Here is a 23,451-nt window from a genome sequence, read left to right as displayed (position 1 = left end):
AAGTAAACATGAGGTTTCAGTGCTATTAAGATGGTATTCTATCCAGGCGCCCAGTAGTGCTCAAATCCTCTTCCACATTCTGTCCTTCCTTCTCAGGGATTACTACCAAAGGAAGCCAGATACAAGGGCCATAACCAAATGGGAAACAAAGTACCACTTTGCTATCAGCATGGAAAGCACCAAGATCTTCTCTAGTGATGCTTTTTCTGATAAAATATAGATTGGAAAATGAAGACTGGGCCCAGATGCCTAAGTAAACTATCTGTTTTACTCCACTCTGAATCTAAGATATCTGGCTTGGCCTAGAAGGTGGAATATAAAATGAGAAGACTAGCTATGTCGGCTGCAAGCAGGTACCCCCACCTAAGTTCTTGTGACATGGATGCAGAAAGAGAAGAAGGTGTATCTCACAGAGCCAACCTTTGAGAGACACTATCAATACCACTAGTAAAGCCATGACCTTGTACAGTTCCTGCATGCTGATCAACCACACGGGCAGATCTTCCTTCCATAAGGATATTGGGGCAACTAATAAACAGGTGTGCAGAGGCTAAATTGTGTGCCAATGGGCAGGAAGTTTTTAATCCCAAAGTATCACGTTTGCATCACATTTGTTTTCAATCGTCAAATTCAGTGGAGTTTTTGTTTTGTTTTGTTTTGTTTTTAGTTATAAGTATTGCCATCCTATTAATAACTTGGCTGTCAGATACATCTTGTCAGGATACGACTGAAGTAGTAGGCTCTAGAGGTAGGCTGATTTTGTTTCTTGAAGACAATAGTGATATATTAATGAGTGTTAACTGAAGTTTCTTCTTCAGTGCTGAAAGGAAGCACTTTGTAGCCAAAGGCACTTTACACTGCATCAGCATGGTTTAAAATACCAATGAAAGTAATGGAGCTAATAGCCTACACGAAGGTCTTGTATGTCCTTTGTGACTAAAAACTGGAGAGTTCATTTGTTTTTCGTCCTTGTTTGAGGACATAAAGAGTATGTCACATGGCACAGTTCCCACTGAACCTAGGAGGAATGCTTCCTCTCCAAGACCTTGACCTATTCCTAGAGTTTGTCAACTGGTAAAACCAATTTGCCACATTTATTTTACCAGTAATACTACCAAATATCTGCTTTAATGGTGGAGCCCTCTTTTATAACTCATTTCGACCTAACAAAGATGTTGTCCTTTGCTTCTTTATACCTGTCAGTATTTTTTCTTGTCCGACGGGTGACATGTTTTCATCGAAGTTGATGGCTGCAGAGAAATGTAGAAAGATAGTACTCTGGAAATTCTATCCTTCTTGGATTTTCACTGGGTCGATTTGAGCCTTGATGATCTTACTGTAGTAGACATGACTTGTATACAGTCTGTACGATTGCCATTTAATTTTTCTTTTTTCTTTTTTTGCAAAAAATGGCTGGCCGCAGGCAGCGAATTCCATAACCTAAATTTTTTAGTTTATAGGAATTCTAACACTACAGTTTTAAACAATATTTTCCACAGTTACAAAAGCATATAGAAAAGATATATGAAAGCTATATGGATAGCTATAGCTTAAAATATATAAAATTTATATGTGGCTGCCAGGTTTTCAAAATGAAAGGATAAAAGACAATAAATAGATTTTTTAAAACATCTCTTCCTTAGTAGATGAATCAGTTATTTTCACAAAACTTCCTAAAACAAGCAGACCAAATTGTTGGTGACTTAAGTTCTATTTCTATTTTATTCTAGTCATATCAAGTACAGTATGTACATTTACATCAGGGCACTTAATTTTGCAGGCATGGACTCCATTCCACTGAATGCAATTAAACTTAGAGCCTCAAATGATCCCCAAATTTATTTTAGATACCTCCCTTGGCCTAAAATCTTCTTTCAAGAAGCCTGCAGTATTATTATATTATGATAAATACATTATGGCTTAATATTATGAATGTTGTCCAACTACCCAGGTGGCCTATAATTGTAAAAGAGTGTGGGGAGCTAAATTTTTATTTTTAATGTAATGAAGATTTTAAAATATTTTAAAGTCAGATACCACATCAAATAATTTTTCTTTATTCAACTCTTATCTGAGTTTCCCAATCAGAAAAATCAAGAAATCCATTTAAAAAGTGTAAATAGGTATAGATATTAATCTTAATTTTTACAGTTTTTCTTATTAAAAAACCATTCTTACTTCCTTTTTAAGAAAAGCCATACACTTAACAAGGCTTAATGCACACTATAATGTGCTGAGATTTAGACCTCATCATTTTCCCATGTGTCCTTTCATTTGCTCTGATAATACCTATTATATGTCTTTTCACTTTTTTCCCTCTTGAGATAACTTGGTCTAATGTCACTTTGTTGTTGAAGCATTTACTTTTTTTTTCTCCAGTCATTGATAGAGAGGGGTTTATATGATGCTAATTGTAATTCTATTGACATTTTAGTAGCCAACCCATCTATAACGAGGCACTACAAAATCTCTGGAGCATCCTATGTTTTAAAGAGATGTTCTTATCCATTAAATATATCTACTGTTTTCCATGCTGATAAACTTTGTGGAATGAGGATGAATGTCATGTTATTATTATATGAAATATATTCTTAGATATATATGTCTTTATGTTTCAAACCCTTACTTTTAGCTTCTGAAATCATGATTAAGTTTCTGAATATTTTCGTCTCTTTAAAATATTTTCTGCTTTCCTATGTCTTAAAAAATATTTTTTGCTTTTTAAAAAGTCAGTCTTTCGAAGTATAATTTAGACAGTAATAGTTCTACCTTTTAGTGTGTTGTTCTAAGAGCTGTAATAATCACATACAATCATGTAATCATTACATGATTATGAATATATAGAACAGTTCCAACATTCCCAAAAATTTCATCATACTTGGTCTAATCTGTTGGTCCCCACCCTTAGCCTCTGGCAGCCTTTGATCTGCTTTCTATCCGTATTGTTTTGTCTTTTTCAAAGTGTCACATAAGATCATTATAACGTCTGGCCTTTTTTTTTTTTTTTTTTTTTTGCTTAGCAACATGCATTTCAGATTCATCTACACTGCTGTATATATGAGTAGTTGTTCCTTTCTGAATAAATTTTGTAGAGATGGGGTCTCACTATGCTGCCAAGTCTTGTCTAGAATACCTGCGCTCAAGTGATCCTCCTGCCTCAGGCTCCCAAGGTGCTGAGATTACAGATGTGAGCCACTGTGCCCAGCCAGTTGTTCCTTTTTAATGCCAAGTAGTCCATTGTATGGCTATACCACCAGTTAATTATTCATTCACACCTGAAGGCTATTTGGGTTGTTTCCAGTTTGTGCCAATTATGAATAAAGTTGCTATAAGTATTTCCATATTGTTTTTGTATGAATATAACTTTTTCTTTATCTTGGATAAATAGCTAGAAGCAGATGAGTGGATCTTACATTAAATCTTGCAGGAAACTGTTACTCTGTTTTCTCAAATGGCTGTACCATTTTGTATTTCCACTAGCAATGTTCAAGATTTCTAGTTCTTCAGCAGGGCACAGTGGCTCATGCCTGTAATCCCAGAACTTTGGGAAGCCGAGGCCGTCGGATCACTTGAGGTCAGGAGTTCGAGACCAGCCTGAACAATATAGTGAAACCCCGTCTCTATTAAAAATACAAAAAAATTAGCTGGGCGTGGTGGTGGACGGCTGTAAGCTACTCAGGAGGCTGAGGCAGCAGAATCGCTTGAATCTGGGAGGCAGAGATTACAGTGAGACGAGATAGTGCCACTGCATTCCAGCCTGGGTGACAGAGTGAGACTCCGTCTCAAAAAAAGAAAAAGAATTCTAGTTCTCCAACATTCTCACCTACACTAGATATCGTCAGTATGTTTTTTTTTAACCTACACATTCTAATAAGTGTGTAGGTGTATCTAAGTATGGTTTCAATTTGAATTTTCCCAAGTGACTAATGATGTTGAGTATCTTTTCATATTTGCTACCCATATATCTTCCATGATAATGTACCTGTTCAAATACTTAACCCATTTTTAACTGTGTTGTTTACTTTTTGGCTTTTGACAGTTCTTTATAGATTCTGGATATGAAGCCTTTATCAGATATATGTTTTGCAAACATTTTCTGCCAGTTGGCTTGTCTTTTCATTTTTTTAACAGTGTTTTTCAAAGAGTTTCTTTTTTTTTTTAACTATTATTTTAGGCTATCTTTTTGGTTTGTAGGCCCTCATATTAACAAATTTGCACTAATTTCTGATGGACAAAATTATAAGTTTCAGAATTGGAAGGAACAGAAGAAAAGAGACCCTAAAGATAGCATAGTTCTATATAACATTTACTTGAGGAATATAGCAATCAGGAACTTTTTTGGCTGAAAGTAGCAGAAAGTCCAGCTGTAGTGGCTTAAACAAGAATGCTTTTCTTCGTTATAACAAATTCAGAGATAGGCAGGTGTTTTGCATGCACTTAGAAGTTCCATGTAATCAGAACTGACATCTGTACACTTCCTTGGTCCTTCTCTGTGAAGTTGAAGGTTGCCACTACAGCTGATAATATCCACACACAAGACAAGAAGTAGAAGACAGGGAAAAGACAGCACTTGCACCACGAGAGCAATGCTTTCCCAGCAGCTTCTCACCTGCTTCCGATTGAATTGTCATTGGACAGAACTGGGTCATATGGTCAGACAATACTGGGAGAAGGGGATTGAAACTGGGGATTGTGTGAGATGAGTCTGTCTAGTGTCTGCCTCAGCAGAAAGTTTTAAATAACATCAAAATACAAAAGGCAATAAACCTCTACTATAAAAGTAGAAGAGAGAACAATCAAAATCTAGCTTTAAATTCAAAGTTTTTTCAAACTTGCTGCTGGCTAAGCAACTAAATTCTAAAGGCACTTTTCCAATTGCATCTTGTGTATATATATATATATATAATAGTAATAATAGAAATAATAGCAGCTATTAGAATAAAAGCATAATAAGAATAATGGGTTATGGTTTATGAAGTCACATACTTTATCTTCTTTGATTGCCTCTTTGAATATAGGCTTTTACATAATAGACAACTAAGGTACACAGATAGTAGGTTACTTGAAGTCATGTAGAAAAGAGATCCAGAATGAGAAACTCACAATAAAGGTTTGTCATCCCTTACCTAGCTTTCTGTACCAATTAGGGTTTTCAAGATCAAGAGGAACTATGCAATGTAAAGTTTATATTGTGATAATGTTTGCATGACCTGTGTATGTAAACTTGGTAAATAAATTAAAGTGAAGCTTGTACTTCATTTATACTTGTTATTCTCTCAGGGATAAAATTTCCATCCAGAAAAAGTATACTATTTTCATTTAAATATAAAGAAAAATAAAATGGAAATTTTTCACTTAAAAAACTGAAAACAGCCCTTCTATAGTGAAAATTTTGTTTCAAACATTAATTAAAAACAACCATTATTTTTTATTTTCATAATTTAGCCCAGATGCCTAATACATTGACTAGAATTGCTCCTAAATAAATGTTAGCTGAACAAATGAATAAATGAACTTTCTGAACCAACTCACTATAATTTTGTTGCTTTTTTAAGTTAATCTTTTTCAATTTTCAGTAGCTTGGAATAAGTTCTAAACATGCAAAATGCTATTGAATCTGTGCAATTTATTCAAGGTTAGGAAATTAATAATACTGAGATATAAGGTAAAACCCCTATGAGTTTCTATGAATTATTTGACTTACACTAGGAACTAAACCCATTTTACCAATGAAATGTACTTACAAATGCTGTAGCTGAAGTTTGTCATACATTCTGGGACCCAAATAATTCAGGAGTCTGTAAGCCCCACGTATAAGCCCCTCATTAAAGCACATACAACTATTTTCTATTTTCCCTTTAAGAACTCTCTCAGGGTATCTGGTAAAATACTTTGGCTTTCCATGAAAACTTGCTTCAGATTTTTACAAATACTTTAAAAATTGTCCTTGAAAAGTAAGATAGGCATGGATATATTTTGCGCCTTAGGAAATGAGAGGCTAAGGAAGTTCATAAGGTGACACAGCTAATAGAAATAGAATTAATATCTCCAGGATTTGACCTGACTCTACAACCAGATCATGTCCTCTTCAGCTCACTTTTGAAAACCAGCTAATCAGAATCTATTGTGTTTTGTAGACAAAAAAAAAAAAAGACTAGCAATTATATTGGATTCATTCCACTAAATCTTCATATATTATAATCATAAGGAAGATTAAAATGATATTTCACTCTGGACTAATGAATTTATTGGTTTCAGAATTGTTGCATTGTATATTTGCAGCCCTCACTTGTTTAATGGTAGCCACTGTATAAAACCTAGATTCCTTTATTCAAAATATAAAGAAATGCTCATAACACCTGCAAGTTTTTGTTCACACTGATACTGCCAAAATAGTAATGATCTGATGCTATTTTAATATAAGAAAGTCTGATATGGTTGAAAGAGGAAAGATTTTGAAGGGAGATAGAGATGAGTTGCTGTACCAAATCTGCAACAAATTAGCTGTGTGGTCATCGGTATGTTCCTACCTCTGTGACTCAGTGTCTTTGTGTGTAGAGTGCCTAAATAAGAAGTTAGGATAATTAACCGAGCTCATGGATATAAAATGGTTAGCATTACATTTGGCCCATGGTGATTTCTCATTAAATATATACCAGAATTATGGTAATTTACTCCAACAAATATTTATTGAATGTTTTACAAGAGCCTTTACTCAGTGCTATCCAAGTCTGTTTTTACAGCTTACCAATCATTGCATGTAAGAAGAAAAGGTATAGCTTAATTCCTTAGATCAGGATTTCTCAATCTCAGCCCTATTGATATTTTGGCAGATAATTCTTTGTTCTGTGAGGCTTCACTGTGCATTGTAGGAATTTAGCAGCATCCCTGGCCACCACATGCTAGATGCAGTAGCATCCCATTTATGACAGCCAAAAATGCCTCCAGACATTGCCAAATGTCTCCTGAAGGGCAACATTGTCCCCAGTTGATAACTACAGCCCTTGATCAATTCTATGTAAACAGTGTTCATGAACTGCTCATCTTAGGAGATTTTCCCCAAAAGATCCATGGTCAAATAAGATGAGAAACATCAAATGCCAGCAACAGCATAACAATGATAGCTAACTTTTGGAAACATACTAAACATGGCAGACTGTTCTTATCTTATTTAATCCTCATAACAGACCTAGAAGTTACTTACTATTTTAAGGCACATTTTTAAAATGAGGAAATTGAGGATCAGAGAAATCAAGTGACTGACAAACATCATACAATTAAATGGTACAGCTACGGTTTGCTTCCAAGCCATCTTCAGAGTCTGTGAAATTATCTACTACACAGTATTGCTCCTTGAATATCCCACTTTCTAATTCAAAATCAATTTGGGGTCTTAAGGCTAATTATTCTTAATTTGTGATATTTATTAGGTACAGGTATTTATCTCCAGCACTTACAAAATCACCTTTTGTTTTATTCAATTGATGACAATATTCCAATTATTTGCTAAATGATTGTCTTCATAAACATCCTTGGATGCAGGCAAAGTCACTTTCCCTGGCAATGTTAACCAAAATAACTTCAAACAAATTCAGATGACCAGGAACTGTGGAGAGACTCACTTTGCTTGAGGGAGGCAGAAAACATTTAATAGAGGAGACAATATTTGAATTTGACCTTTTATCATCATATCAAATTTGGATGAATAAGAATCTGCCAGGTGGAAGGGCATTCCTAGCAGAGTAAACGGCATGTGCAGAGACCTAGGTAACTTGGAGAGTTCAATATGTTTGAGGAATGGTGGGGGTGGAGAAAAGAAAACAGGAAAATAAAACTAGAGAGAAGGCTGAGTTCGGCATTATTATCTGTGGCTTGACTCCTGTAGGTATTTGCCCTTATCACCTTTGCAGTAAGGGCAGCAGACAGCCAAGAGCACAGCAGGGACATGGTCAGGTAGGTACTTGATGATCACCAAAGTGTATATTGTTTGATGGCAGGGAGACCCAATTAAGTCACTAATGCAATGCTTGCAGCAAGAGATAATGAGCTAGGGTGGAATGAAGGGTCAGATTTGAGAGAGTTTATTACAAGAGAAGCAGGGCAGGGAAAATCCTCCTCTGAAATGGGCTATTAGAGCAAATAGTATAATTTATTTTTGGAAAGGCTGTCTCTATGAAACAAAATAATGCATTTCCAAGGAAATAATCTGGAAGTACGTTTAGCAGCTGTTCAGGTAACCTGGAGAATTTGCAGTAACATATCTCAGATTCCATAAATGATCTTCTGGAAACTTGTTCCTGTCTCCATTCAGATTTCCCATAGAAATTGAACACCTCATAATTGTTAAGTGGAGATTCAGAGCTAAAAGTTAGATTCTGAATTCCACTGTTGCCTTTTTAGTACAGACTACTTTGTCAATTTCCTTCTAACCATGTCACCTGGGAAAGATGAGTCAGCGTTAGTGGAGATTCAACCAAATGTATTTGAGAAATTATGAGCCAGTCAAAAATGTAGGGAAGAGATTAGTCCCAGACACTCAACAAATAGTTGTTGAATGGGTGAATTAATCAAATGTTGGATTCACTTATTTAATTTTTGAGTTAAGCATGTAAAATAAGATTAATATAAAGGAAGAAAAAAACCTTTCAACCTTCGATTGCCGTTTTTCCCTTTCCTTTTTTACTGAAATAGCTAATGGATCACTCCCCAAAAATACTCTAGCCTAGTACCAAATGGACTTTTATTGCTATGCATTATGCAATAAATTTTTACGTATACTATTTAAATCCAAAATGAACATATAGTCCAACACATTTAACCTTGTTACTTTTTTCCAAACATCTTCCTCAAGGCATCCTTTAAGTTTTTTTTTTTCTGTACTTTAGTTTAAGATTAAGCTATTTATTTTACCATAGATACAAAGATTTTATAATCCCATCCCTGGAAGTTTATAAGAAACAATTTTTTTCTACTACATTTTAATGATTTCTGTAATTGTATCTAAAATCACAATGAGTAATAATATCTGCTGTTTAAGGAGTGCTATCAGGTACATTCCCAAACATCAGACCTATGTTATTTTGCAATAAAGAATTTTTTTCCTACAGTGAAAATATAATTTTCTTTCTGCAATAAAAGAATTATTATTCTTCATGTTCTTACACATTCTTCTTTTTATGTGAACATTTTAGGTGTATCAATATATGCATGAAACGATAACTGTTAATGGCTGTCCCGAATTCCGTGCGAGGGCAACAGCAAAGGTAAGGCTTGAGTAACTTTAAAAATATACTTGACCCCAGTTATCTAGTAATTGATTGTGCGCGTGTGTGTTTCAGGTATTCTCGTGTGTACACTGTAAGAGAATTTAGACATCAGTGGCAGCCCAGAGTCTAGAACCAGTACTACTTCTCAGGTAAAAATCCTAATGGAAAATTGAACGTTTCTGCTGCTTCTGTAGCTTAAGAAAGGAGAATGATTTCATTAAACTCACTTAATGTCCATTTGGCACAAGCAAATCTACTGGTTCATTGTGTGAAATACTATATGATTTTCAGACACATTCTTCTGATCCGAAAGAACCTGTGTCATATTCAGTGCATGAAGATTTATTTGCACCGGTCTAAAGATTTGATTTCAAATAGACAGGAAAAGAATTCACCTGACACCCACTGATCTAGGATACTTCTGTGTATTCAGCTGAGCAGTGGGTAACTTGCTGAAAGGATGTGGCATAGACCTTATAGAAAACGCCTGTCACCTTTTGCAGTAGTGACCACATCTGCCCTTTAAAGACTCAAATCCAGAGACTGTAGAGACCCTACTAATGGAAATGTTATACCGATAAGATCAGGAAATTATCAGGAAAATAGGCCATTAGGAAATACCAATTTTAAACTAAAATCACTGATGCAGCTCTTCTTTTACAAACACACAAATGTTATAATAGAAACATGACTTGCTTTTAAAAATACTTTATTTTTCTAATAATGTATAAGAAATAACCATTGAAAATGAGTAGAATTTTCCATTTAATTATTTTGTGTTACATCAACGCTTGTTTAGTTTCTCTCTTGATTTTTTAGTTTTTACTCTGTAACTGAACACTGTAGATTTGTAAGGTTTTTTTGTTTTGTTTTGTTTTGTTTAAACTCAGGGAAAAAAAGAGGGTGTTATTATCATTATGTCATGCTTTGCTTGTACTGAAGTGGAACACACACAGAAAAATGATCCCTACGTGGTTTAATTAAGGGGAAAGTGAATTGTGTAGTGTTTTACCATTCTCATTTCTTATTCATGTAGAACAGCAGGATAGCAGCATAATGTTGCAATAGCACAGTATTTTCTGGTTGTTTCTGGGCTGTCTGCATTGCATCCATGTCAGCCATTAAAATCTATGCATGACAACGAGGTTTGCATGAGCAAATGCATGTAGCTAAAAACAAGCCATTGTTTTCATGTCATTCACTACCTTTCACTAAATGCAGACAGTAGCATAATGCTAAATTGATGTGATAATGCTGTGTGTGGAAAAGAAGGTACAGTCGTTGGGAATAAATATTTTCACAGTGTTGAGTAAGTCACTTTATAGCAGGCATCTAATCAACTGTGATCAAGGTGAATTAATAAAAGTGAAAAATAAGCAGGCACAGAATCATTTCTTGATAGAAACTACCTAAGTGCTGTTATTTTATTTCTATGGGGTTAGTGGGAACTAATGGTAAGTTGTTTTCTTGAACTCATTTAATGAAATCAGTACATGAATTTTAAAACAAATTATGTCCATATTAAATGATGTTTTGTATATCTAGGTATAAAATCATTGACTTCATATTGCCTATTTTGTTATAATAATTGAAATATTAATGTATAATATAGGAAGAAAAATCCTGTTCCAGATAAGATTTCTCAGTATGGAATAATAATATGGAATATTGGTATAAGCTAACAATAATCTGTTTGAATCTATTATTTTATTTTAGTTTTCATTCTCTTTAAGGCATCCTTAATTTTTTAAAAAAGTTAAATTTGCTAAGCTTTTGGGTTGGCAATAGCAAGATTACGTATGTATTCAAAAGTATGTATACATACAAGTGCTCTTCAATTTATTAAAAAAATACTTATGAACTTTTATGTGCAAGCACCAGATTAGACTCTGTGTCATACAAAAGAGTGCAAGACGCCATCTCTGCTCTTAAGGTGCTCATAGTCAACACATGTATAAAATAATTATAATAGCAGATAGTACATATAACAAAGTTATTTGGACTCCAGGAATAGGAAGAATTGCAGCTAACCAAGGTAACTGGAAAGGATTTTTATGAAGACAGGAAAATTCTGTCATACCAGATAAGCCCTAGGAAGCTGGAAATAGATGAGTGGGACTTTACCAAAGAAAGAAATCCTAGATGGCATCTAAATGAAAAAAGTCCTCTGCTTTTTGTGTTCTTTCTTTCACAGGAGAATACTATAAAAATATGAGAAGTTGCCTGAGCTACCCACTGCAAAGCATATGATTAGCCTTTATTTCCCTCATTTTATTACCAAAAGACCATCTTTTTTTTTTTTCAGGCAACAGTTGCAGCTTTTGCAGCTAGTGAAGGCCACTCCCACCCTCGAGTAGTTGAACTGCCAAAGACTGATGAAGGCCTTGGTTTTAATGTGATGGGAGGAAAGGAGCAAAATTCCCCCATTTATATCTCTCGCATAATTCCTGGAGGGGTGGCTGAAAGACACGGAGGCCTCAAAAGAGGAGACCAGCTGCTATCAGTGAACGGAGTGGTATGTTTATAAAATAACCAGAGATTTTCTCCTTAAGCACATTCTTTTGTTTGCCCCCTGCTATTACTGAAGTCAAGGTTGAAATCCTAGAACAAATATTCATTTTATGTCTAACCAGCTTTCTAAGCATTGATGGATATTAAACCTATAAAAGCTGCGATCTAATTTTTATGTCTCATATCATTATGTTCAGTTATGATAAATATCAGTGAGTTGAAAAAACATCCCAGGAAATTAATCCAACTAGCTAACTTTCTTCCCATAATACTCCAAGTAACATTTACAAGAATACAGTAATTTCAAGATACTTTTTATCCTAAGTTACTATAAGCAAATACATACATTTTAAGAATAAAGATATAGCTCCTTACTTTGTAATGTGTGTGGGTTTTTCATTTTAATTACAGAGGAAGGGTAATTTTAATGTTTATATAATAATAACACATATGAAAAGGCTAATGCACTCAAAATTCTTTTTTTTTTTTTTTTTTTTTTGAGATGGAATCTCACACTGTCCCCTAGGCTGGAGTGCAGTGGCGCCATCTCAGCTCACTGCAAGCTCCGCCTCCCAGGTTCGCACCATTCTCCTGCCTCAGCCTCCCAAGTAGCTGGGACTACAGGCGCCCGCCAGCAAGCCCGGTTAATTTTTGTATTTTTAGTAGAGACGACGTTTCACCGTGTTAGCCAGGATGGTATCAATCTCCTGATCTCGTGATCCGCCCGCCTCGGCCTCCCAAAGTGCTGGGATTACAGGCGTGAACCATCGCGCCCAGCCTCAAAATTCTTGAAGCCAGATCTACAGCTATAGTATAATAAAAACATATTAGCCTTCCTCCAAAAAAGAGTTTGATTAAATTACCTATTCATAATATATGCTTTCGTTTTTAAATGAAATTAGAGTAAATTAAAATATGTAACATTTTAAAGTAAAAGTATGAATATACATTTTCTCATAACTTATATTCTCTGGATGCCACCACTTCCACTTGTAATAAGGAGTTGCTAAAGAAATTGTTTCCTATGAAACAAACATTTTCTCCCTATAACATCCACTTATATTAGACATAAATTACCTAAAAGCATACATTTCAGAAATATAAACAGAAACTTATCAATGTTACCTTTCGATTAACCTAAGATCTTTTTTCTAAGAACTTAAGGATTTTAATATATAAACTCAATTTCAGTTATTTGTGGCCAGATTGATTTATGCTTGGGACACAATATCCAAAATCAAATGTAATTGGAACATGATATTTTATTGGTAACTGTGGAATGAAATTCTTCTGTATTCATATCTTGAATTTTATTCATGTTTCTTATTTTTAGACTGACTAGTAGTTTCATAGAACCCAAAACTATTCCTTCAACTCTGCTGTCCTCTAATGTATGTCAAAATTCTCAACCCATTAATATTTTATATAACTTCAGCATTCCAATTACTATTTACTTTTTTCTATGTAATAATGTTTTGAGATAAGCTTTTTATTGACCTTTAGATAACTGTGACTTTTTCAAAGCATGTTTCAAGTGATAATTTCAGAGTCTAACTTTCTGGTAGAGGACTCTAGAGCTAGGTCACACAATTGTGTCACGTAGAGGCTTATGCCCCAGAGTATGAACTTGCAATTTCTCTGAATATATTATATAAATCAAATAAGGTATAGATTTAAGAACAGTATGAAAAGTTTAAAAAAATTCAAAGTATATTAACAGTAATTATAATTGTGTAAAGTAAGAATATATATATATATAATAAATTTAATACGTGGTTGACTTTGAACTTTCTTATAAGGGAGCTAAACAGACTTTGTTTAGCATAAACATTTGCAGGGAACACACTGTACGCATTTCATAATTACTTACCCATTCCTTGCAATGATGTTTTGATATACCTGGGAGGTGGCAGTTACCTTATCTGGAATCAAACACATAAGGTTCTACCACTCAATATTCATATGATTATGGATTAGTATCCCCTAAACTTTAATCCCCTTATCTGAAAAAAGGGAATAGTAACTAATTTGAAGGGCTCTGATGAAGAATAAAACGAGGCAAAATGTTTGTTGAGAGCTATCCTGTGTTAATTTGGTCATACAAACCTTTGACAGGTAAATGTGGCTACTGGTGAAGGTTGAGGTTGGTGAGGATTAACAACCTCCCAGTGGTACTGCTTTTGCTAGTTAGGTTAAAAGTAAGTCTTATGGCAAACTCTGCTACATATATAAGCATATGTTAGCAAACGTTAATTAGCAAGAAGGCAGTGTTCGACTCACAACCCCTTCCATAAATTTGATACAACCCCAGGTCTCTGTCCATTTAGGTGTTCTAATCATAACCTTAGAAAAAGGTTCACGTGAGGCAGATGAGACAACTTTGTTACCCTTATATTCAGCATCAGACAATCAGAAATCCTATTAGATTGACAGCTGAAAATAGGGTAGTTTAGTGATCAAACTTTGGTCATTAATCCTATGGTATAGGCCATGGGCCTCCCTAAGATTTTTATATCCTCTTCATGCAAAGGTGAGGAATGTCTCCAAGATTGTAATATCCCACATATATTTAAACCTCTCATTTTACCAATTAAGTTCCATTTATAACATTTATTTTGCTAGTTAATGGGCTACTAATTTCACCAAAGAAAATCCATTTCTGACATATTCTTGCTAATAAGTAAAGCATCATTTTTTCATTGAAGTAGGTGAAACAGCTACTCATATAGTAGCCACCTCTAGAGTATTACCTTTCCAATATAATGCTGGCTAACTACCTTAGACTGGTTTATTAAGCTCCTAAAGTTGAAGGTTAAAGTATTACACATTCATATAGTCAAACTATATATTATAAACTACCTATTTTAAACTGTTTAAAAGTAAGTTATGTGCTCTTTAACAATGCCTAATATTGACCAGGTGTTCATCAAAAAGCAGTTTTCTGTAAATAAGAGACTTCATGACCCAGTGACTTGTTCATAGTCACACAAATAATAGTTAATCCAATTCTAGAACTCTGGGCTTCTAACAAACACTGAGCCCAGAGGTTTTATCAGTGTAAATAATTCTAGGCAGGTAACAATATTTAATGAAAAAAAATTCTGTAATGGAAAGGCCAAAAAAGAAAAGATTAGCAAATGATTGAATGATTTATATTTTTGGCTTTAAATAAGGTACCATTTCAGGAGATTAAATATGGAAGATTTTCAGAACATGCCATTCTAAACTGAGAAATTATGAAAGGAAGTGCTTTGGAGGGCTAAAACAAACCTTAACTACTTTAGTATAAGTTCTCTGAACTTTAGATTATATATATATTTAGGCAGATCCATGACATATCCTTTTTCTAAATGCAGGCAAAATATAAAACTAGACAAACAATCAAAGATAAGCAGGACAACACATCAGATGTCTTTTCAGATGTTTAAATGTCCATGGAATAATTTCTTTACTTTTTAAATAGGACAGAAATATATATATACACACACAGAACTATTAACATGGAATGTTAGGTTATAAAGTGTGATGGAAAGGGGGGGGAATCAATAAATAAAAATAAAGACAAAATACAGTAATTGAACAATTGATTTTTTCCTCCTAGCTTCTTAGAAGTCAAAAACAGATGGAAACTCATGTCAGCTCAGCAATCATTGGGACAGAAAATTTTTTCTATCCCTAGGCACCAAGAGAAATTTCCCATGGGAATGTTACAAATGAGACATTGAACTGCCTAATACAATTCCATAGAAAATACAGAGGCCTTTGGTGTATGGCTACTTCTTATATCAATCCTCAGTGAAACCTTACAACTGAATGCTGAATTAAAATTTAACATTAATAGGAGGTCAAAATGTTACAGTAAGAATTTATAGCTTTCTAATGATCTCCTTTTCACCCTTTTATGCTCAAGTGTTTTCTCCGCAATTTTAAGAGAGAACTCAAGGACTATTTATAAGGGTTGCAGCCAATGTGGAGCCAGCGGCAACCGTAAATATACTTAGTGATAGAGTCAGGATATAAAAAGTCTCAATAGAATGGTACAATAGGCCTATTTTAATAAGAATCTTCATGAAGTCCTGCTCCTGTGCCCAAAAAAACTAGCTACATATATGCAGAATCAGGGAGGAACAACTAAATATCAAAGCCTGGGGAAAAAAATTTTGGGGAATTTTAATGTTGATTTCAAGAGGAATATAAAGCAAGTTGAGGGAGGGGGACAAAGCATAATGTGATTGTAGGGGCTCTGATATAAATATCTTGTATAGAACACAGAAAGAGATTGGTCCAGCTCTTGAGGGTGCTGTTCGTACTTTCTTTCCCTCCTTCCTTCCTTCCTTCCCTCCCTCCCTCTTTCTTTTCTTTTCTTTTTTCTTTCTTTCTTTCTCATGTTCTCACTCTGTCGCCCAGGCTGGAGTGCAGTGGTATGATCTCAGCTCACTGCAACCTCTGCCTCCTGGGCTTAAGCTCACACCCTATTGTGCTCATTCCATCCTTGCAAAGAAAAATAAGCTCACCCAGAGAAGAGCAACCTTGTATATGAGGAACATGTTAAAGAATGACTTGAATTGTTTATAGTGGAGAAGAGAATATTTAGGGGAATGATGACTGTCTTCAGCTATCATCCATTGTATGGGGCACCAGATGGCAGAACCAAGACCAGTGTGTAAAAGTCATGGGGTAGTCATCTTATTATAATAAAGAGCTTTTAAACACTTAAAGCTCTCTAAATGGAGAGTGACTAAATCATAAGGCAGAATTTGCTCATCATTTGAAGTTTTAATCAGAGATTAGGAGACCACCTGATCAGAGTATTTCAAAATATGAGTACCATGTACAGAGTTGGAATGGTTGGCCCCAAAGTCCCTTCTAAGTCTGTAACTATGTGATTCTATGTCTTCCAATGGGATTTTGCTGAGAGTACCATATAACCCTCCCCTGACCAACACACACATGCTGCCTTACACTCTGAGGCAGATGAGTAGGCTCTACCTATGCTCTGTGTACCCTATTCATAAGACATTTTTTTCTGAATGGAAAGATGAGAAATCTAACACAATATATGTTTTATTTATTTAGTATTTTATAGTTTTTTTTTAACAGTATTTACATTATGTTCTCTCATTTGTTCCTCAGAAACACAGTCTCATGAAAGAGTAGGGCCAGGAGTGTTTCCTCCCTCTCTCTCTCTGTCCCTCTGTCACACACACAACCCAATGGATACACACAAAAGCACACATGAACTCACATCCAAATACACACGTGCACACGTGCACGCAGGTGAGAAAGTGGATTTCAACCTTTACTGCAATCATAACTGATGCTTACCAAATGTAATAACTGGTTATGTTAAAAACAAATCCCGCTGAAATCTGAGTCAGCTCTCTGAATTGTACCAGTTCCAATTCGCTGGTTTAATATGATTTTGTAAGATGTTAATATTGGGGAAAGCTGGGTAAAGGATGCATGTGATGTCCCTGTACATTACTTTTCAACTTCTCTTAAATCTATAATTATTTATTTATTTTTATAAAGCAAGAAAGTCCAAAAGGTGATATTCTACTGGTACTGATGGGAGAGAGGCAGGTGAGGAACAGGAAAGAAAAGGATAGAAAGATAAAATATAAGCATGAGGACTTAAAAAAAATATGGCATACTGAAAAGAAGCCCTCATTTGCTTCTGAAATGCAAACATTGTCTTAGAGCACCATTGGTGGGAAATTGCAGCTGAATTTACCTAGCTTTACAGTTAAAACTAAATAAAATTGTCTATACAGTGTATACAGATTGCTAATTGATTTTTAAGCATAACAGATGAGTGAATAAAAGTTTAGGGATGGGACAGAATAAATTGTTTTCCTGCCATCGGCTTTTTTTACATTTTATAAATACCTATATCAAGTTGAAAGTAAGTACTCACAGCCCAAATTACTTATGCAGAATGGCTGTCAGGTGTGGGATGAAGATGAAATAAAAATTAGAACTGTAGATTCGAGCTCTGTGAAGCTACAGCATCCCAGAGGGGAAATCTGTATTAAGATCTTATTTATCTGTGTCGGAACAAAGAGAAAACATAAACAAAAAGTTTTTTTAATTGCTATGAACTACACTGCAAGATTTAAGTTCCACAATAAAATGCATGTTCCGATGATGGCAGTAATTTGTATTCATTGCCTTATCCCAATTCTTAGAACAGTCCCTGTATTTGGTCAAAGCTCTATATATATTTGTTGAATGCCAGACGCTGCTGTAAGCACTTTACATAATGAATTCATTATTTACCCGTAATGATCCTCAGTGGTAGGTGTTATTATTATCAGTCCCATTTTACAAATGAAGAAACTGAGGAAGAGAGAGATCAAGCAACTTGCCCAATCTCCTACAGCTACTGAATGGCAGAACTGGAGATTCTAACTCAGGCAGTCTAGCCTTATTAATCATAATTTAAGGTAAATAAATATCTTAGCCATTAATAAATTAGTACTTTCATGTACAATGTAGAAAAGATCAAGTTTTCTTAGCCTTTATGGGTTTGCATAAGTAAATTTTTGGTGGAGAGAGATCAGTTGTTTTTCTTAACTACTCATAAGAGACTTTGACCTTTAAAAAGTTAAAAACCACTTCTAAAGATAGTAAGGTTTTGAAAAGGAATTTACTCTGATTCAAATGGCTCAGTACTCTAATTCACCACTGCAGATGTGTGAAGAGTTTGGTTTGAATGTGTTTGAATTGTTCCATATCTGCATTATTCCAGTTTGCACCAGGCACTTTGCATTCCCGGCTAACTGAACAGCCCTGGTCCACAAGCACTCTCTAAAGCCACTTGGCCCTTAGAGGGGAGCAGGTGCTTGCATGAAGAGGGGAAAGACAGAAGCTCAGTCTTCAGTTCCCCTATAGGCCTGGCACACAGATCCCCAGCTTAATTCCAGCTAAGAGACCTCAAGTAAAGCTATTCTCACAATCTCTCTATTCCTAGAAGTCGTTAGCAGATGCTTTACCTTTCTCAGAAGCTGAGTGGGGGACTGTTTAGGTTATAATTAAATAGGAGTGCAAGCTGAAATTTCAGTTCTAAGTGCTGAAAATTTTTATTCTCGGCATGACATCATGTGACACTTCACTCACATTTATGAAGAAGCCAAGAGAAGTACATTTATGTTGTTTTATCCCAGTCACTTTCAGAAGAGCACAAACAATGCAGCATGATCTGGTATATTTTGCAACACTGAGCAGGCAGTATTCTACCCCCCTTCATTCTGAGTTGGCTCACAATAAGAGATCTTTTAATTTAAAAAGCAGAACAGGGAAATATCATGCTCTCTCAATAGCACAGGTAACTATAGTTCACAGGTTAGAACAACTACATTCCCACCCTGTGATTTCAGCCTGCAAGAATGGGCACCAGGTCTCTCATTCCTTCATACACCAACTTGAGCTTTGAGCATACACGAGATTGTGCTGATAGTGTACCAGTGCCAGAACACACTCACAGTTAGTTGGTGCTAAAGGGCAAGTCTCTAAATGAGGGAAGCATTCCCACACATGGGATCAGACTGACCTAAATCTCTATTTAGATTGCTGGTAATGGGTATTTGACTATTCAGTTTAGTTACTGGTGCAGTCTTTCTCATAGTTATTTTTACCATTTATTGTTTGTGTTTTCCTTCTATTTGTACTGTTATTTTAGCAATGCTTTTCTTTCATTCAACAATTATTTGTAGAGAAATTATTATGTGCCAGCTACTGAGCTAAGTCTTGGATATGGAGTGGTAAACAAAAAAAAAAAGGGTTATAATCTGGTAGAGAGTAAGAACATTATGATGATGATGATGAGGATGATGATGATGATAAATACATACATATAAATGTAACATATCCATCAGTTATCCCAGCCTAAGGGAAATGCTCCCAATGATTTTGTTCAGGTTCACACTGGTCACAGTAACAGGATTTTTTAACTCCATTATGTGTATATTAGTTTCCTATGGCTGCTATAACAAATTACCACACACGGTGGTTTTTAAACAACAGAAATGTATTATCTCACAGCCCTGGAAGCCAAAAATCCCAAATCAGTTTCACTAGCTCCAAACCAAGGCATCAACAGGGCTGTGCTCCCTCTAGAGGTGCTATTGGGGAATCTGTTCCTTGCTCCCTTCAGCTTCTGGTGACTGCAGCATTCTTTGATTTGTGGCCACCTCATTCCAATCTCTATCTCCATGGTAACATTATTACCTTCTTCTCTGCGCCAAATCTCCCACCTCCCTCTATGAGGATACTTGTGAGTTCTTAGGGCCCACTGAGATAATGCAGGGTAATCGCCTCATCTCAAGATCCTTAACCTAATTGTATCTGAAAAGACCTTTTTTTTTTTTCTATAAAAGGTAATATTTACAGGTTCTGGGGAATAGGACCTGATATTAATATCTTTGAGAAATTATCCAGTCCTCTACAATGTGTAAATATCCTAAATCTAGAGTGCTTACAAGTGTATAGAGCTATGGAATGGGACCAGTTGTCCACAGAGCATGGGCACAATGGTTTTCTAGTCTCAAAACAGCACACACTGAATATTTTCCACTCTACTCCTAGTTCTGACAATGCAAGTTGTTTCTTCCCTTTTCACTTTCAGACTTTTCTCCTTCTACTTCTGCCTATCCAGTCAATAAAGCCATTCAGACTCCTCTTCCTTCTTTCCCCGCCCCCCATCTTGCCTGGTCTTTGATGAGAAAAAAAAAAAATGTACGTGAAAACATGCAGCCAAAACATTCTGCTGCACAGCAAAGACCTTCAGATATTTTTCAGTCCTTTTTTACTCCTAAGGTGTGGGCTGAAGGAAGCAGAATGGGAGGGGAAATTCACAAAGAACACGAATTAATACTTCAGAATATAACATGGCCTCATAATTAAACACTGTGATAAGTGTTACAGAGGGGAAAGAAGAAAACAAGGAGCCATGTAATGGAACAAGAGAAGCTACTTTTAAAATATATATATACATATTTATTTATTTATTTTTTGAGACAGGGTCTCATTCTGTGGCCCAGGCTGGAGTGCAGTGGCGTGATCTTGGCTCAGTGCAAACTCTGCCTCCCAGACTAAGCAATCCTCCCACCTCAGCCTCCTGAGTGGCTGGGACCACAGGCACATGCCACCATGCCAGCTAGTTTTTGTATTTTTGATAGAAACAGGCTTTCACTATGTTGCCCAAACTGGTCTCAAACTCCTGAGCTCGAGCAATCCACCAGCCTTGGCCTTCCAAAGTGCTGGGATTACAGATGTTGAGCCACCATGCCAGGAGCTACTTTTAATAGTGTTAGAAATGGCCTCTTTGAAGGGTGACATTTAAACTGAGATTAAGGAGAAGAGTCTGTTTTCATAAGAAAGAGCTTGTATGAAGGTCTTGAGATAAGGAAGTCCATGATTTGCCATGTAGGAGCAGCTGAAAGAACAAAGTGACTAAAGTATACATAGTGGGATAAGATGAGGCTGAAGAACTGATTGGGAGCCAACCAATGGAGTTTTCAGGTTGGTACCCAAAAGTTTTCATTTTACTCTAAGTGCATTAGGAATCTGAAATCCATTCTGAAATCTGATGATATGCCAAGAGTCTCTAATACATCCTGAGGCTGTTCATTACGAAATGAAATGTATTCTACTTTTTTTTTCTGTTAGCTTATTATTATTTTTTGTATTGAAATTTTCTTTCTATATCCTTAAATCACTTGACTAGGATATTGCATATGATAACAACTTAAGAGCAATTTTCCCTTTTTTTCTGTCATCATATTTAATGAAAAATTACAAACTTTTACTTTATTGTAAATTGATATTTTCAACATTTCAAAAGGGACTCATTCAAATTCAAGTTCTTATGGTTTCTCAGGAGTTAAGGTTATTCTAACCATAATATGTTTATTTACTCTTTGAGACTCTATTTTGTCATACGTAAAGCAAAAATAGCAATATCTTTCTCACAGGTTTAATCCAAAGATTAAATAAGAGAAAGTATGTAAGAGTGTCTGGCATTATGCTGGATACCTTTTAAATACCCAGTAACTATAAATTTTTTCTTTTAAATCAGATAATAGTCTTTTCTTTCTTATAATTTTATCTCCCTATAGAGTTAGACTCTCCACCCAGTTTAAGTCATCTCCTCTGCTTTTTGTTTATCTTCAAGAGACAATAAAAGTCCCCCATTAAATACTCTAATTTCAGAGGCAATTGGATCCTTGTCATTGGTGGGTTGATTATGGGCAAGTCATTGGAATTTTTGGTGTCTTTATATCTGCAGGACTGATGTAACAACACCTGTCCTGTCTACCTTTCCTAATAGTAATTAGGATAAAAAAGAGAAATGATGAATACAGCATTAAAAGATAAGACTTATGCTTCCACAATTACACAGCATTGTTGCTGTATATTATTATTAAACAGCCTTTCACCAAACTTCCAGATGCATCTCTCCATGTTTCCTATTGCAACATTTTTCCTTAATTTACAAAAACAGAATATGTAAACCAAGTAATGATCCTTCTTCTGTTCTAGCTGAGAAATGTGTGGTTTATCTCAAATGAATAGAATATTTGTCTTGAAATCCTGTGCTGGTCCAAAAAAGCATCATTTATATTTTGTGGAACTCACCAAGCCCAATTACCAGTGATTGCTTTAAACATTAGTGAAAAGCCAATGATTCAATTTAAGCCTAACTTGGGAGGAACATTCTTCTAACTTATTTATGCTGGTCTACAGACTGTTGGCACTAGCCTAAAGCAAGGTTGGAATGTTAATATGCCACAGCTACATGAGTATACCTAGTGAAATGCAAGCCAAGTGTAAGTCTAAGGGTTTATATAATTTTCCATAATGGATTTATATCTTGTTCTGTTTTTAATTATATTCTCAAAAACAGAAGACACTGATACATATGGCAATCAGATGACATGTCACAAACCACATGTGATTGCTGACAGGTTCATGTGAGATAACCAAACTTTAACTCAAATGTTGGTTGCTGAGTCTCAGATATGGGAAATGAGTATCAGCAACTGTGGTATTAGAACTACATCTTTCTAAGTTCAGCGAGGAGGTATGGGCTGTTTCAATAAATTTGCAAATGAATCACATTTGATCATAGGCCTTTCCTACTTGGGTTTCTTTCTCTACTCTCATAGATACAAAATCATTAGTTGCTAATTTTATCACAGCCAACCTTACTCTGAAATGTAAATTATTGACCTTGCCCTTCAGTGACACCAAATCACTTCTCAAGAGAAGTCATGTTTTCTATTTACAGAGGTGCCTATTATCACCAACAACTGTGTAAATATATAGCATATCTTAAGCTTTAAGAATATAAATTTGAATAAGAACCAAAGCATAAGACTTTAGATCCTGAAGTCAAAATCTGTATATGTAGTATATAAGATTTAATCTAGCATCAGCCTGAACCTATCTTATCACCCAGCACTACCATTTCAACATAGATTTTTCATTCTGAACTAATCACTATATATGCGGTAGTCCTTACATACTTAAAAATCAAGTAAAATGTGACATCAGAAGAGTTGAGGATTCTGGGCAGTCTCTGAGCTTCTACCTCTGAAAGTCAAGGGAACATGACATTGTACTAGATTTGGTTTTGCAAAAGGCTATCCAGGAAGTAGGAGTGGTTAAATTT

General features: G+C 35.3%; 1 protein-coding gene across 1 annotated transcript in view; it reads left to right on the top strand.

The window, feature by feature from the left end:
- Positions 1-23,451, top strand: part of LIN7A (lin-7 homolog A, crumbs cell polarity complex component) — a 147,655-nt gene that overhangs the window by 82,539 nt on the left and 41,665 nt on the right. The window contains exons 3-4 of the mRNA XM_003811659.6: positions 9,192-9,263; positions 11,572-11,781. Of these exons, the coding sequence (XP_003811707.1) occupies positions 9,192-9,263; positions 11,572-11,781 (282 nt within the window). The remainder of the gene's footprint in view (positions 1-9,191; positions 9,264-11,571; positions 11,782-23,451) is intronic.

Source organism: Pan paniscus, chromosome 10 (genome assembly GCF_029289425.2).
Source record: "Pan paniscus chromosome 10, NHGRI_mPanPan1-v2.0_pri, whole genome shotgun sequence".
Taxonomy (NCBI): Eukaryota; Metazoa; Chordata; class Mammalia; order Primates; family Hominidae; genus Pan; species Pan paniscus.
The sequence above is the reverse complement of the archived record's forward strand: the minus strand, read 5'-3'. Positions and strand labels throughout refer to the sequence as shown.